The 18,806-nt window shown below is 32.0% G+C and overlaps 1 protein-coding gene across 2 annotated transcripts; it reads right to left on the reverse strand.

The window, feature by feature from the left end:
* Positions 1-277: 277 nt before the first annotated feature.
* LOC127720250 (neuronal acetylcholine receptor subunit alpha-3-like) lies at positions 278-17,363 on the reverse strand. 2 transcript variants are annotated; one of them, XM_052226739.1, is made up of 7 exons: positions 17,195-17,363; positions 16,872-16,968; positions 14,023-14,174; positions 4,376-4,420; positions 3,402-3,511; positions 2,642-3,171; positions 278-911 (listed from the first exon to the last, which is right to left on the reverse strand). In XM_052226739.1, exons 2-7 carry the CDS (start codon positions 16,930-16,932, stop codon positions 532-534), a joined length of 1,278 nt encoding a protein of 425 aa, XP_052082699.1. In that variant the 5' UTR covers positions 16,933-16,968; positions 17,195-17,363; the 3' UTR covers positions 278-531. The 2 variants fall into 2 exon arrangements, with proteins under 2 accessions (XP_052082699.1, XP_052082697.1); XM_052226737.1 differs by having other exon boundaries at positions 16,872-17,363.
* Between the last annotated feature and the right edge of the window lie 1,443 nt (positions 17,364-18,806).

Consider the following 18,806-nt stretch of genomic DNA (forward strand, 5'->3'; position numbering starts at 1 on the left):
TTTTGATTTTGTCAGTTTTTAAGGTCTTCGCCCTTTTTTACCTTGGAGTTTTTTTATTAATCCTTTTTATCATATAATTGTCAATTGTCGCTGAACAGGTTTTGTTTTTTGGGTTTTGTTTTGCTGATTGAAGTGGTTCTATTTCTGGATAATTGTTAAGTTTAACAAATGGCATGAAAGATATAATTTAAAATTTGAACGAAAAACTTACCCAAAACTACTTATTTAAAGGAAAAAAACCACAATTTGGGTATGATCGTTCTTGATTGAGGTAAATCTTGAAAAGCGCTTCGAAGGCAACAAATTGAAGTATGTTAATTTCATGTTTAACCTACAAGGCTTTTTCAAAGGAATTTGATAACGAATACCAGTAATTTTATTTGCAGTAATTAGTTGTGCATTCCACGTTATGTTATACAATGATGAATAGTGATACGACACTGATCTTGCCTATACTAGTAAAAACAATAGCTGTTAAAACTAAATTGACGATTAACTGAAACATGTTTTGTATTTAATGTTCTTCCTCCATCATTCTGCAGCACTCAATGTTATTGTGAAACAAAGGGTTACCAAAATATATAAAACTGTAAATACCACAAAAAAGAAATTATCAAAGAATTCTGCTAGTTCCTTGTTGCTGTAATGTGTATACGGTTTAATATTGTCCAAATTACTGTTTTTTTCGTTCCAGTTAGACCTGTCGGTCGCTGGGTTATTTTCAGTAACCGCACTTTTATCAAGATGATTTATACTAGCGGAGCTGCATCGTGACTTCTGAAAGTTTCTAACCAAAGAGTGAATCCAGTTTGGGGCAATGTAGTGGTCTGGTTTATGATAGAGTCTTATGATTAATATCGTAATGATAATCACAACAGAGGCCAATCCTAATGTAACGGTAAGAAATACCACTGAAAAAGAAAAAAATTAAAAGATTAATATTTTATATGATAAATAGATCACAATTTCTCTTATCAACATCGGAGTACTTGACTTTATTTCCATTTTGATAAAGAAACTGCATAATGAGGTAACATGGATGAGCTGCTATACAATATTATACCTTTCCAAAAACGAGTTACCATATATTCACTCTACTTAATCCTGTCGAAAACAAAGTCACGCTTCATTGGGGACATTAATCCGCAATAAAACATGATTGTTTAATTCATAAATTTATTCAGATTAGGACAATGACCATCGATTCTAAGTTGTTTCCATGAGAATGTTTGCGAATATTTTACATACATTAACACGTATATAGACATGTAGCAAAGTTTTTTTCTTCAAATATCAAATACAGTGACTTTCACACGTACAATGCAGTTTATTAATTTAAGCCATTCTGAATGACAAAAAACATAATTTAAGTGCAAAGGAGGTAGAAGATACCAAGTGGACAGGCGTCCAATCAAAACTGACAACACCATCATTGCGACTTTTGAAATACTTTAAGTTAAAAGGATATCGAAGTTACCAAAAGGATATTAGAAAGTCAAATGAAAACAGACAACACCACCATGATCATGGCCAAAATGAAAAACAACAAAAATACAATACACAGAAAATAAAAGATTGATCGTAAAGAACCCCAAAAATAAAATAAGGATGTGCAGGTGCCCTGGATTGAGTAAGCAGTTCCTGTTCCGCTATTGGCATCCATCGTGTTGCTCAAGGCATACATACACTTTGTGACAAGTTGCTTTTAGTTATTTCAAAATCGGCAAAACGAAGACTAGATTGTGGCTACGCCAAGAGGAACATTCTTTGTATCCATGGTTATCTAGGACACAGACATTCAAAATGGTCAACTAAGACAAAACCTTTGGAAGGGAAGAATTCAATGTAATGATTAAAATTTGGAACCCAATACATTGCATATTGGGAAAAAAATTATAGGAAACTTTAGCCCTTGCATACCGTTTAAAATGTTTGATATATATTCCATATGCCAGGACTACTTGATGTTGCTACACAGAAATGGACTGATCTCTAGTGGAAAATTAAATACATCAATTCTGTCCTAGAGTTTACTTCTTATCCGACCTTCATTGTCTTTTTCTAGATGTAAAATCTCCAGTAAGACTTAAGCCTAAATTTAGTTGTTTAAAATGGTAATTATTTTGAAGGAACTTTCGTTGAACAGTTTACAGGCAAAGCAATACAGTGTTGTTTGTAAGGATGCTTTTGTTATTTAGATATCAAGCAGAGTGAAGGAATGATCAGTTTTTTGTCTTTCAATTGGATAAAATTCCAAAAACATAAACCAGATTAATGAATGTTTAGCCTTTCCTCCTTATTTAGTGTCGTGGGTGTATATGTTTGGTTTCCTAGTGATTCTTTGACTTCTAATGTTAATTGATTGACATTTGCTGTTAAAATTTTGTTGCATTTTACCAATTGTTCTACATTAAGGCATGACGGTTACGGAGTTTGTCATGTGACTAGCATAATCTACTGAAACTGTATAGTATACAGCCTTAAGATAATTGTAGAAAAGTTTGGTAGAGATTGACCTGGTGTTATCAGAGGAGAAAAAGTGGAAAACCTTAAAGACGAAGACATTCGATGACAGACGCCAATTGATGCCAAAAGCTCACATGTACCGTTGTTCCAAATGAGTTAAACATGTTCAATTTACCTAAAACTGAAGTATGTTTTGATGTTGTAGGCATATTGTCTGCAAATAACGTCAATAAAACAGCCAGAGCAAGCAAAACTGTCAAAATATATCCGACCTTTTCTCCAGATTCAACAGGTAGAATAAATGTAACGGATGTTAATACGGCAGTAATAATGACTGGAAATATAACACTCATTATGTAATGACCCGGAAGCCTCTCAAACACTATTCGGAACAAAAGTTCCGAATATGCCAGGCCGTCTTCAATTAATTCTGATGAGTGCTGAGAAGTTGTTACAAGGTCAAATTCTCCATTTGTTCTGTAGTCTTGTAAATTCAAATTCGTTTTCAGGAATATTAATTTAACAGCATCTGTATGAAATCCCCAGCTAGCTACTTCTATGTCACAAGTTTGGCTGTCATATGGGAAGTACGTGACATCCATGTCACATGACGTTGATAAAACGGCGGGTAGTTCCCATCGTACTTCTCCGTCATATTGTATTCGGACTGTCGTATCATCACCAAGATTACTTAATTCTGTAATACTGAAATAAAATTATGGAAACATAATTATGAGTAATTGTAATAATGCCTTACATAGACAAGAAAATAAAGAATAGATTTAAGATTATATTATAGGTTTTTGTGTACGTACACGTATATGATTAACATCTACGTACTTGTAATAGGCAACTCTTATTTTTATTTTCTGTTTAAATTCTGAGTTTTAATCTGTTAAGTTTCATGTATTTGTTAAAAACAACACAATACATACGAATTCTGCACAATCAATTCAGGATGCCAAACTATGTCTTCGGTTGCATATATATGTTCAATATTTCCATAAGATGATGTTGTCCAGGCCAAGCGGCTATCATTCCATACCTAAGAATGAATGGAGCAGTAAGTACATAGCTTCATGAATGCACTTAAGCTAAATATATGAGAAGAACATAACCCGTATCATGCCAACAACTGGTTTTAGAATAAATGTGTTTATTTCCGATGCAAAGACCCTATGAGTGAATCAATATTAATTCCAAAATATGCCATCTTTAATGACCTGACAACAGTATCGTAACTATATCCGTTTATACTGCACTAGATGTACATTGTACGAAAATTGATATATCTTTGGTGATGATCGAAACCAAAATATTTCAAGGTCAAAAATCTTCAAACGATGAATAGCTGATAAAAACCAAAAAGAATCGAATTCAAGCAAGCAAAACCTAGGTAAGGAATCAGAGCTATAAAAGAGGGAGAAACATTCCTTAAAGAGTAATTTTCAAATTTTATAACAGTAAATTTGAATTAAACACTAAAAGTTCACCTACACAAGGGGTAAATTAAATGAACATTTAGAACGAGAATACGGTAGTTTAATGTGATATGAATATGCTTTGTATTAGACCGACACGCTTATTCTGATTTTAACGTGCTAGTTTACAAAAATTGTTTGCAGGAGGACAAGTCACCTTACCAATACACATTATTCAGACTCCGGGTTGACCAGTCTTTGCTCTTACTCCTAAATGCAAAGTGCTTGGCGGACATTTAGCGAATATCAATTTTAAAGTCTTTGGTTGACCGGCAGTGGATCGAACCCACGACCTCGAGGCGAGCACGCTTCTGCGAAACGACCGAGTCAGTCATTCTATATAGAAGACGATAACTATAAAAAAAAAAAAAAAATTTACAAAATACTCATTGAAGACACCAGGCGAATACTTTACTAGATATACTGACCACGGTAAACCATCCTGATGTAGACAATGTCTGTGACTTTAGATCCTAAAATAAATTGAACAAGTGAGGTGTAGGGAAAAAATCTATAAAAAAAAACGGCAGATAATATTTGAAAATATATATGCATAAAATGAGCAAAAAGTATGTATAAAAATGACTTTTGCCATACAAAATGACTTTCATGACGTTGTATTATAAAGCAGAATAAGTTTTGACTTATTGACATGCAGTGAAACAAAACTATTTAGAACTCCATTGAATACACTCTTCGTAAAATAAAAACATTTTTCTTTTGTTTCACAACTCACACAAAAGGAAATTATTTACTGGTACTATAGTAAATATAAAAGTAATGAACAAGTGGTAATTTGTTACGGAAAACAATCTTTAAAATTAGATTTCAATTTCTTCATTTTCTTAAAAAAAAACTCTTGGAGCCACTTTATGTTGGGTTATAGAGAACTTCGAAGATGACACTAATTCAGAGTTCAAGTTTCTTCGACTAATGTCGTTAATTTCAAAAATATTTGTATCACCGTTGTGTCATTGAGATTAGTGTGTAACACTGGATGCTTCCAGAAGTATTATAATTGTATTTTATATAAATATAGGCATTTGAAATTGGGAATTAAACTATTTCATATAAGAGTTGAAAGTTAATTTATTTTTCCTAGTTGACGGGAGATAATTCATATATGAACCACATTCCATCGCTCATTTCAAATGCATCTGGTTAATAAGTTTGCTTGATAGGTCGGACACATTTGTTATATAAAACCTAAGTCGCTTCTCCAGATGTGTTTAATCGGACACGAGAGGATCCAGAAAATAAAGGACTAAGAGGGACAATCTATCATATTTTAATTTAAAATAACGAAATTAAATATGTTGTTAGTTTTGTTTTATTTGAATTAGAATTAAACATTTATCATAAATCATATTTTATATAATCATACTAAAATTCAGATAGCGATCTTAGACAGAGTTGGATTCATTGTTTGGTTTCAGAATGACTTGCACGAGCGAATAATAGGTCGTACGGGAGCATTTATACAACTGTAATAGCACCATTTATGACATATGCGTGTCATGTATTGTTTAATTCTTTGTTGAAAATAAAATTTGCAGCGAAGCTGGAATAGAATACCTGTCAAATAATCGTTCGTATTAATTGAATGAATCGAGGTAGTTTGTTTTAACAGCCCACTCCACTACAAAAAGAACGTTTCCCGAAAGTATTGTAAAGTAATTAACAAAATGCATTTATATCACATGGTATTATCAAAATACACATTCAATATGCAGTATCAGTTTATAACATTCAATATGATTAGAAGTGTTTGCTTTTTAATAACAAATCGACAATAAATAGTTATACATGACTACGTCTGTCTATTTGTTTTCATTATATTTGGTAGATACATTTAATACTCACTGATACTTTAAAATGCTGCTAACAGATGATGTGCATTGTATAATGTGGGTCTTGGCAGTTGAAAGGAAACCGATGCCTTGTTGATTAAATTGAATTACTTTTTGTAAATTGTCGATTGTTTGAGATTCTTGAATCTGATCGATGCATTTGGCATAACTTAACGAGCCTATTCATTTGGTATAATAGAAGCTGATATATGATGATCTACATTGTAACAAGCTTGAGTCGATATCCAATATACAGCAAATTTGGTATAATACTTGGAAATATCATGGACATTAATCCCTTTATTTTTCTTAAAGAGGTTAATTTGTATACAGAATTTCAATATATTATATACAAGAAAATGGTACCATCATTATAGTCGTGTTTTAAAGTTTAAATAAACAAACGACAACCCGAAAACTAAAAGACGCAATTATTTTGTACAAGTAACAACAGTATAACTTTGGCTTTTACCAATCAGTCCATTTAGTCAAAAGTAGCGATTTGAAGGACAGTTGCTCGTATGCTTTATAACCGATATGTTAATACCATTTGGAAATTGGATATGAAAAGAAACTGTTTATGTAAAAATTCCTGAAATTTGAACCATGATAGCAAACATCCATTGTAAAAACCAAAAATCCGTGTTATGATGTGGTTATCGATAAGCCTTTCAAAATTTTTAATGTTTTCATATCAAGACCGATGAGTACGCTTTATACTTAGGCAAAAGATGTCCTCAACAGATATAAATATTTTACAAAAATAAAATAAGGTACAGTTTGATAACATCATGCATCGCACAGAGAAGTCATATAACGGAAATAAACTGGCACCGAAAGAAACACATTTTATCAAGGTCTTTCAAAAAATGTTCAATGCTCTCAGTCATTAATATACCGCTTTGAACACAATATTGTCGAGTGACTTCCTTTAAAGTTGGTTTCTAGCCAGCAGCATATGAATATTTGTAGCAGAACAGCTATAAATAGAAATTTGAAAGGTACATGTTTTTGCGATGTTCAATCAAACTTGTTTAGTCCAGCCGTTGTAAAAACTTATATTATCTACGATCTGTTCTAGAAATAAAATGACTTGAAGCGCTATTGGCATTGAGTATCTAAACGTAGTACCTACGTCAAGCAAGACCAACAAAAATGGCTGCTATAGGTTTGCTGATACCAACACAGAATGTCTTTTGAGTTTAAACCCTATTTGTAAGTTTTGAAATCGTATTATATAGCATCACGGTTTTGTATGTGTAATTTTTTTTTTAAATACGGTAACAAGCCAGATAATATATTTATACAAATGATTCCGACGATTATTATCTCATTTCTGTGTATAATAATTGCAAAACTGACATTGTTTTGTGTCAAGAGTTAGGTTTTTTGTGTGCTTTGTGTCGCTCTGGTGATTGAAGCGTTTTCGACTGATGTCTACAGTTTGTTTTTATTCATTGCTGTCACACCATTGTCCAAGAAGGGGGTTAGAAAAAAGCAAAAACCCGACAATATTATTTTTGTTCCTGTCCCAAGTTAGGGACCTGTAATTCAGTGGTTGTTGTTGGGGACTAACTGTAATTTTTGCTTTTTGTTTATTACTTTTTTGCTTAAATCAGACCGTTAGATTGAATTGTTTTACATGTTGTTATGCCGGGGCCTTTCATAGCTTTCTTTACGGTACGGGTTTTGCTTATTGTTGAAGGCCGTAGGGTGATCTTTAGTTGTTTACATCCTCGTCCTGTAGTCTCTGGTGGATATTTGTCTCATTGACAGCATACCAGTCTCCATATTTGTATATTATGTCTCATTTGCTATATAATAATGATAGCTCATCGCAGAAACAAATACGAAAAAAGTTGTAAAGAAGTACCACTTGAGCTTGTTAAGTTTGTGCAATTATCACATATTCTTACAGTAAACAGAAATATTTCTATTATTCTTATTTGAATTGGAAATACAATAGGATAACAAAAATTACAATTTATTTATATGGTGCATTCGAAGCCTTTTCTGTATTTACTTTCATCGGGAATGCTCCCAAACTCCCAATAATGAATCCCAATGATGAAAAATACTAAATTAATAGCTGAGGACATTTATGACCAACAGTACTAATGTCTTACAACAACTGTTTAATCAGCTGTGTTTCTCAATTTGCCATTTCGAGGTTTTTTGTTGATAACATATGGTATTTGTTTTACTCATCAAAGGAAGGTCGTACGTGATGTGTAGTTATTCACATTCGAGTTTAACTTATTTGATCTTTAATTTGTTGGATATTTGTCTCATTGGCAGTCATGCAATATGCGTGGCACTTTCATGTAGTTTTAATGTTAAGATGAAATGGAAAGACACATGCTCTTCTAATTTCAATAGCAGGTGCTTTGATAAAACATTTGAAAAAAAAAAGGTTATATAAATATGCAAGCAATACTAATTGAAATAAACACCAGAACTTCATTACTCAATAGATACTATGATATACACCTGCGTTTTGTTTATAATTAATTTTTCCCGTCTTATACTAAATGGAGATTTTCAAAGTAATCAATAATGCTGCAGTTTGATTTATTATGGCAACTGCTGTTACTCTTCTGGTACAATGTATCTTCTATCCTGTTTTCAGAATAGGTTACATGGATATGTTGTTTGGAACATTTAGTGTTGAAGACAGATCTTTGATAATTTCTGTTTGATTAATTAATAGTTTTTATAGATCCTAGATGATTTACATCTTCATGTATATTGACCAGGTATAAAACCTGTCTATTGTTGAAGGCTGTATTTTACCCACTAGATGATTTCGTTACATTTATGTCTTTGGGTTGTTGTCTCATTGATGAACACAAATGTATATCCCACCCACATATTCTCTACAAATGAAGCTAAACATGTGCACAAACCAAAGCAAAGATAAAAGGTAGAATGATTGAATAATGACGTATAAGGTATTAATCGTTTTATCAATTTAAAGCAGTTTTTTAGCAAAATAATGCGTTCTTGATTTGTACGTTTTGAATGATTTCAAAGCAAAAACACAGATCATTACATTTTAAATAGTTGTTAACAACGATTGACATCTAAAACCATAAAAGGACATATTAAACACTTGATCACATTTAATTGAACATACATGACACACTGCAAAACCATTATTTGAAACAACATTTAAAATATTAACTGATGTCTTTTATCTGCAAAACGCTGATTGTGGTGAACAATGATTTATGTATTTGTGCAAAGACATACAAACAGTATAAAAACACCATATAAAGTTAATCACAAGATTTGAAATCGCCGGGTTTGAAACATGCATTTCAACATTAGGACAATGATTTTTTTTTCATGTAAATTTAATCTGTAAAATTAGTTAATGGATGTTATATGACGTGAATCATTGTTTGTCAGCGACCACAAAAAGAGCATAATCTATTCCAATCAAATTTGGAAAAAGCTCGTTCATCTTTATTGTGGGATTAAATTGTAAAAGTAGACTGTTGTGCTGGACAAGCTTTACTCAGATGATGGGTTTTCAACGGTATATTCATACCGATTATAATATATTGCACTTTCACATGAAAGTGATGGCAGATCTTGCAGCTTCAGACAGAACTGTCATTTACATATTAAATACATTTAAATGATTGTTGCGTGTCTGCTAAACCACACTACATGTAAATTCATTTTCTTTGCAAAGTTCTTTTAATGTCGATGTTTTCAATCAGTATACCTGCAGTTGGAATAGAGCAAACGGATGGATCATTTATCAATTACAAATACATTAGATTAATGATGCTACGTAAAGTTTAAATTTCATTTTGAATTATGTTATTCTAATGATTTACGTTACATAACAACGTATAAATGACTCTTAAAAATCCGTAATCAAGGATTTCGATTACTGCGCTATTGGTCCTTAATTTGAAATGATTTCGAAATTTTAAAATAGCAAATTTGAATAAAACAATATCTGCATTTTCATACCAGTACCATTTTTGGCATTTCAAAAACATATAAGTGTATCCGGTAAGAAGAATAAGAATCTACATTGCAAAAACCGTTAAGATGCGGACAATATACACGTCCGGACTTATTAAATTAAAAAGACCCTTACCTCCCCCGCCCCCTGAAAAAAAATATGTACCATGTTTTTATTTATTCTTGTATTCCTGGCTTCTCTAACCTTAAACCTTAACTACATGGACTGCAGAATAAAAATAAACACACACATTGACACTTATTAAGAGTCAAATAGACAAGTGCGACCAAATTTCCTTTTTTTATCATTTCCTATTTCAAATAAAAATTTTAAAAACCTTGATTTTTAACAAAACAGTTTTTTTTAAGTTCATTGGTTTCAAGAATCGTACAAAGTTGAATTTTCTTGATGGTGAAGACCCATTTATGTCTAAACTTTCTATTACATGAAATCCCGCATGACTTTGATTGAAGCTTTGATTTTGATTTCCGTTTTTTAAGTTATTACTGTATAAACTGAATAAACTCATCGTTGATACAAGGATTAAATTATTGTACGCCAGACGCGCGTTTCGTCTACAGTGACGCTTGATTAAAAAAATTAAAAAAAACCAAACAAAATACGAAGTTGAAGAGCATCAAGAACCCAAATTTCCGAAAGGTTTTCAATGTCTTTTAGTGTATGTGGTAACGAGTCGTTTTGAACTGATTTCTGTTCGCACAGGGTCGTCTTATCTGCATCGATTCGCTCTTATAATAATAATTTTAGTAAATTGTTTCGCTCAGACTTTCAAAATATATTTTCTATATTTTGTTTTATTAAAACATGTATAATTACCCAAATTTAAGACTTTCTTAGATTAATTTTAACTTTAGATAGGTTTTGATAAAGTATTGAGATTGTAAAATTCCAGTGTTTAAAACTAATTTAGGTCATTATTTGCGCCTTAACATGATCGTACGGTAAAACTTTATACAGAAATAAAAAATAAAAGCTCAAATCTAGGTTAAGCCCATAAAATCATCCATAATAAGTGTCTCTAACGTTTATTTTTGAAGTTTCCGTTTTGTGTTTGATTTTCTATGCAGCAAAAGAAACTGATACCAACGAATGTTGATTTTTTTATTAAGTACACGGCATATAGTTATTGCTGTTGACTCTCAAACATTTTTTAAAAGATTGATTGAAATTCAAACCGAATCGTGAGGTCTTAATTGTTTAACCATGATTAGTTATTAATTATGTTGATTGATCCGAGAGTAATTTTGCACTTAACACTTTTGATAATGTTTTGCTAATTTCTCATCATGCATGTAAACGTATTGATACAGTTACATCTTGATTTAGGTATCAATTCGCCGTTTCAGAATCTAATGCATTCTGGGTTATGTTCTCAAAAGTTTACACCAAAACGTCGTGATTTATTAAACACGTCCTCAGCCATATAAATTCAACCAATGACGTGACGTTATTTTCATTTAGAGGGTACAGCCATAGTCCACAGATCCTGAAACGGCCAAATTCCAATATATTGGAGGGACACCTTAAGTGCATGTACTTAGCTTTTATTGGAAAAAAAAACATTAATACCATGGTCTGTACGTATCTCAGGTATCGCATTTAACTCTTAGAAGTGGAAAATTTACCTAACACTTGATTAACTAAACAATAATATACATTTACCGTAACGAAGTCGTTTGTCTTTCAATATAGGCATATTTAAACATTATATCTTTATTAAACTACTAAATAACAATTGTGAGAAAGAATTAAGCCAGAGGAACTCATTAAACCATTTAGACTTTTGTTCCTACTGCAGGGTTATTGTTATAACATTAGAGAATATTGTCCCGAGTACGATGTTATATAACAATCTATAACAGTGGCGGATCCAGGGGGAAAGGGGGGGGGGGGGGTTCCGGGGGTTGAAACCCCCCTTTTTTGACGGTCAATGCATTTGAATGGGGACATATAGTTGAACCCCCCCCCCCCCTTTATCCTGGGTAAGGAACCCCCACCCCCCTTTTATAAATGGCTGGATCCGCCCCTGTATAAAATTGATTTTCTAAGAGAAAAAAAAACCCACAAGTTTGGGTTCAATTATCTTTCTCTCCGTATAACAAACCATAAAAGATGACAAAACTTATAGTCATGGTAACTGCCGTTTACATCGCTATTTTCAAGAGATAAAAGTGCTAGTGCTAAACAGGCAAATTTTGCACTGACCACTCATCTTTAGTGTGGGAGTGGAATTCTTTTAAAATAAATTGTGAAATTCTTAATTTCTTGAAGACAAACTGTTTCAGAAAGGAAGTGAAAAAATTAGTTTCTACCGAAAACATAAAAATACCATTGATTGTTTTATGCCCCCCCCCCTTATGTTGTTGAAACAAATGACTCCCCCTCCCCCCCCCAAAAAAGAGGAAAAAACGTAAACTAACAAACAAAAGATAAATGGTCAGTGCCAAACTTTTAGTAACATTTGATAGGGAATATTGAGGTTACTATATACATTAGTTATTTTCTCGACACCGTGAAGTCAGAATAATTGATACCGCCTTCTTTTGACGAATAACGATTGGTGACGTCGTTGGGATTAAGATGAAACAATCGGTAGAACCCTCAGTTGAAAAGCAGATCAGTTTTTGACCCCAAGTCTATCTGAAAGAATAGAGTTACGTAACCGAGAGAATTCAGTAAAACTACGAATGAAACAAATATCATTGCTTGGGAATAACATTGATATAATGTCACAACATAAAATCGATGTGATTAGGAAAATCTGCACAAGATTACAAGGTTAATTAACACTAAATCAAATCAGCTTGTTAGATTTACAATGCAAATAATGACACAATATCGAGCTTGGCGACTTTGATCAGACAAATTCCATACATTGGTAAAATGTGGTTTGTGTAACATAGATTTATTTATCATCTTCAAATATGTTCTCCTTATACTATATTGAGAGAGAAAAAAATGTATTGCAGTCTGACAATTTATTCAATCTCTAATTATATGTGAGCACAAAGTATGTTGGAAATTCAGACCCCTCGAACAAATTACAAACTCATCATAGTTACTAGGATTTAGATTGTGTACGCCAGATGTGCGTTTCGTCTTCAAAAGACTAATCAGTGACGCTCGAATTAAAAAAAAAAGCCAAATAAAGTACGAATCGGATGCTCAAAAGCATTGACGACCCAAAATTCCGGGCGGTTTTGCCAAATACAGCTAAGGTAATTTTTCTAGGGTAGAAAACTGTTATTCGAAAAGATTTGTAAACAGTTAATTAAAAGAGGGAGAAGATTCCAAGCGGCAATCAAACATCAGAAGTCGTAAAAGCAGACAAAATCCTGGCGAGAAAAAACACTGCCCACAAAACGCCAAACAGATAACGAAAGACAAAGCAACACAAATCCCACTAACAATCCGTATGACTTGAAAAAAGCGTCTGCTTCTATTCATATATCTTCAGTGAAACGAGTCACAACTACAATGTACTTACATTTTAACTATCAAGCATTTGACTTTCGAAAAAAAGACTTTGGAAATGTGTGAAATGAATATTAACTGAAAAGTTAGGCAACACATTTTTTTTCAATTGTTTGGAATTTCGACGTTCATACTATTTATTTCTTTCCAATAACTGTTTGCAAAATTTATCCCATCAAACATGTTATTGACTTATAAACATATTACATTTGTACGTGATGTGTGCATGCAACATAAAATTGCCAACGATCTATTAATAACTAGGCCAACACAAATACTACTAAGTTGAAAATTATACAATGATCGATTGGTAATTGACTTATTTAGCGTCCAGTGGCAAGTATTAAATTGAATTTGAAAGGATTTGGTTATGCACATGTGAGGGAAAGAATGCACGACCTTTCGCATTTGAGACGAGAATTCTATATCACAAGGCTACCACAAGAACACCAAAGCAGTTATTATAAATAATACTATGAAAAGGAAATTAGCCACGTAAATGTGCACAGAAACACTTGTACATGTAATAGCCCCCGAAGACATTTTTTTTCTAATCAAATATAGAAATCAGTTTTTAGGTCAAATTATCAACAATAACGACATTATATGCCAGATAATATTAATAATGACTGATTCCTGGGATAGATGTATATATATCATTTTGATCATCATATCTGTATTTTTTGTTCAGCTTTCCTTTTTATGGATAATTTGAACATTAATGGAAACAAAATCTGAATATACTTACCAATGAATTAACAGTCAGCAAGTTGTATTCTACACTAACATTAACCGGATAGTCTGGCAGTACCAATGTATTGTAACCAGACTGGTTAAATAACAAGTTGTGAATATTATTTGCATCACTAACACTGTACGCTGTCGAAAGCTTCAATAAATCTAAAACAAACATATTTACAACTATAATATTTAAGAAACTGAAATGTATCGTGTATTCAATTTCATTATATGTGAAAACTGCATTGCCTTGTATTATATCTTTTGTTGACTAGTATATGTATGTACATGAGTGTATGTGGTAAATTTATGTTTTGTAAGACATGTTTGATCCGATCTTCCTTGTTGGTGTTTGTTATTATATTTTTTTCAGTTGCTTTGATCGTGACAGTCTTCGCTAATCTTTTAGTTTTTGATTGAGCTGGTATTTAAATTTAGTTAAAAAGACATTAATTGCAGAATCTTTCTCTTCTTTTTTTGATGTAAGTAGAATCTAGTAAGACCATGTATACTGGTATGTATTATTCTTGCGCCTATCCCAAATCAGGAACCTCTAGCCTTTTGTGTGTGTTTTTTTTTTTTCATTTTGGTTCATTTGTTTGTCTAGTGTGGCGTCCATTTCGCTGGACTAGTATACATGATAGTTTCGGGGTCACCTGACGGGATTTTCGTGCTGTGTTGACGACCCATAAGTGGTCTAGATCTGTTTCAGCTCTTTAGTCGGGTTGTTGTCTCTTTGACACATTCCCCGTTTCCATTCTCTATTCTATAATGACACAAATATGTACTGTAAGATCTATTTGGGATGGTGTTGAATGTGAGCTGCTATGTCGTTGGTTATCTTCTTTTTTCTAAAAACCATTTGTTACTGTAAAATTGACACTGAGTCTTGAAGGTCACAACAATGGTTAAGTTTCAAAGATTGTCTTCATTCTTATATGGCACCATTTACGTGCATTAATCGACGTCTTCAAAACTAAATTTGTGTAAAATACATGAGATATCTTGTCGATCTGTTGAAAATTCACTTTTAAAATCTTAGTTCCTGTTTCTTTTACTACTATAAGTTATATTCCAAACGGGTTAACTCCCCTTGGTCGATCTCCTCTATTCGCGTTAATGTCATCGTAGGAAAAATGTAGTATATTTATCTTCATAGGCGACAATACTAACATTTTCTGAACTTGCTACTTTTTAAATAAAAACCAGGACAAGACAATTATATGTGACATTAATACTGTTTTATCATGTTTTAGAAATTGAACTCGAAAAGTAGCATGGCCATCTTTTTATTGAGCTTGTTAATAGTATCCATAGCAATCATCCTTTTATTTATATATCAAATGGGTGAAAATCCAGAAAGCTTTACGAATAATTTCACTGAATAAATGTTTGTGTTTTGTTTTTTTGTTTATTTTGGAGGGGGAGTATTACATTGTAACACCTATATTAACCCCTAAACCACACATTTAACTTTTTATGTGTTATTATGTGAATCTTATTGTATGTTTGTATGTGGTGAGACTATAATAAAATATTGAATCTGTATCTGTATCACATTAATGGGCATGTCCCAATTCATTTTCCTAATCATTGCTTTTCATTTTGAATATCTCAATTTAATCTTGTGTGGCTGTTTAAATGATGTATCTTTGATTGGGCTCTGTTAAATCTTTTTACAACTTTTACTATAATGGACGATTAATAGCTTATAAAAATAACACATTGACATGTATAAATAACTGTCTGTCGTTAACCCCCCCCCCCCCCCCCCCCCCCCCCCCAAACCCCCCAAACCCCCCAACCCCATCCCACCCCCATTGCTGTCTCGTTGATGTATGACACACATATCTTCTTTTATTCGTGTCTCAAAGTACTAAACATGTCAGATATCTATTACCGCTATGGTCACCTGAGTGTGGATATATAACAATTAAATGTACCAATTTCAAGTGCAATAGCAATTTATATTAATAAATACTTTGAGTGTTGTAAAATAAATAATGATATATTAACTGATATGTACTACAGTGTATACATATATTCACCCCTTTAAAAAGCAGTTCAATAAGAAACACACTTTAACTTTCAATATATCATTTTTTTTAACAATTAACGTATTTAAATTGAACCAGCTTAATTTCTCAACCACGCAAGTGCAAAAAGAATTACATCAATTGTCATACAACACTTATCATTTGCCGATCTGTAAACCTGAACAGTAAACATAGATACACACAAACAAACACAAGATAGAAGGAATATATCACGTTTTCACTAAACATGATATCAAAGGTACAAAAATTACATATCCGAGACATGGGGACAATTTGAGAACAACAAAAGACACTCCTGAATTCTCACAGACATTTTCAAAGGATGGTTGCTGAATCATCAGTAAAAGTACCAATTCACCAACTTACATGCATATAATCATTAAAAAAAGATTAGCATGATGTGTTTTTTTTTTAATTTATATACAAGCACACATTTATACATAATGTTCAGCACAACAATGATAGATCTTTATATTCGCGGTTGACAATCTGTTCTTCCATCAAAGGATTTTAATCCGTATTTCTGTATCATTGTGGCAGCACCTCTCTCAGTGTGTCCAGCACCTTTAGACCATTCATTAATAAACCTGTATCTACTATACACTGCATGTATACATTTACTTTTATAAATTGTAACTTGGATGGAGAGTTGTCTCATTGGCACTCATACCACATCTTCCTATATCTATGTATCATTCGTTATATAGAAAGTTCTGTTAAGTATCTTTACAAAGAAATAGTACTCAACAATCCATTATGTAATGAAATTAAACGAACTAAAGAGAAATATATTTTTTCTTACCTATGAAACAAAAGAAAAACAAAACTCCTCTTTTTGTCCACCACAATGCGTGAGATGTCATCTTCCGGTTAAAAGGTTAAGCAGCTAGCACAGTAATCTACAATCCATAATGTTATATCTCAACACAATAGTTAGTAATTGTTTTGAATTGAAAACAACTATAGTCAGTATCTTCTGTATCTTCCCTTGGATGCAAATATTCTACAGTCGTATAAACGCGGACAAAATTAAAGTCGATGTAATTTAAAAATACAATTACGGTTTAATTAAAAAAAATAATTACAGTTTAATTTAAAAACTATTAACGACAAACGTCCACTTACTTTGTGTTCGTTTTATTTTATCATGAATCGACTTAAAGCAATGTTTTTATATAGGGTTGCGGTACTAAATCCAGAATTGAATCATAGAAAAGGAAACTTCAATAACACCACATGATCGTGAAGTCTTCCAGTTGTTACGAGTTTACTTAATTTATCTGTATTTATAAACATTTACACATGGGAGAACCGTATTCAACGAACCGCAATCTTTTAATCATCGGTTTAAGTATTTTAAATATGTATAGCTGTGAAATGTCTCTATCTAAATGATCATTAACAGGTTTTCCGAACAATAACATTGATCCGTTAAAAAAGAAGTTTCTAAAGTTTGAACCCAAGTTCTAGCGTAAAAGTGTGACTGTGTATTCCCATTTACATTTTGTTTCTTACAAGCATGTTTGCAATTATAAAACTATATTATAAGTCTTAGAGTATAAAAAAATCGGTTCATTTACAATTGCAACAGTTACAATCCACATGCCAGTGGCGGTCAGTTTTTATTGGTGGAGGAAGCTGGAGTGCCCGGAGAGAACCACCGAACTTCGGTAGGAAAACTGATAATTCTAGTCAATTAAAATTGGAGTCGAGCACACCTGCCACGTGCGGGATTAGAACTCGCATCCCCAGTGTTAATATAGTTGGTTGATTACTTTTTTCTCTTGATAAAATGTTATTCAAATATGTACCACAAAAATTCACCAGATAGTACCTGGTGTCACAAAAATAAAAAAAAAAACAGTTAAATAATGTTACATGATTGTAGTCAATCAAAACTATTTCAAAAGCAATTCAACAAAAGTTTAAATATGTTAATTCTATTACATATGAACTAGTATAGTTTAGAATTAATACAATATTTCTGCACGGTTATTTGTTAATTTAATAACAGGATTGTCTGATATAAAATATTTTTCCAATAATAAATGTTCTTTTCTATCATTTACAAGATAAAAAAAAATGAAAGATGATTTTTTTCTAACAATGTTTTAAAATTGTCTAGTATGTTTCTATATAACAATGTTTTGAAATAGTATATTTTTCTAACAATGTTTTAAAATAGTCATATAAAATTGAGTTTAGATGGAGGATCCAACAATACGAATTTTTTTCTTTTATATATACTTAATCCTGCTTTACTCATAATAAAATTTACGAAATAAAAATTTAAACCATTACTTTTCTCAAAAAAAAAAACTCATTAGCATCGTTTGGTCAAAATCAAGCGTGTTTCCAAAGATATCATCAACGTTGCACATAAAATTTATTAAAAAGTCTTTCAGAAAATCAGTGAATTGTGACAGATTGACACAATTAATAAACATATGTTCTAAATCTTCTCTAGATTGTTTACACACCGGAAAAGTGTCATTATCAGACATGTAACATTTCAAAAGTTTAACTTGAGGATGTTCGCTACTCTGTTTCAAAATAACAAGCTTTTTAAAAGACTGTTATAAATTTATAAATTATATAAATACAGAAACCAAAAAAGCAGAAGAAAATGAAGGGTCCGTGTGTTTGTTTTTGAGATATAACCCATTGAAAATTGGCGGGAAATGATTCTCTCTAGATTTTTCATACTTTTATAACATTGTCCGCTTTTCTTTTTTTT

Source organism: Mytilus californianus, unplaced genomic scaffold, assembly GCF_021869535.1.
Source record: "Mytilus californianus isolate M0D057914Y unplaced genomic scaffold, xbMytCali1.0.p SCAF_11, whole genome shotgun sequence".
Classification (NCBI taxonomy): domain Eukaryota; kingdom Metazoa; phylum Mollusca; class Bivalvia; order Mytilida; family Mytilidae; genus Mytilus; species Mytilus californianus.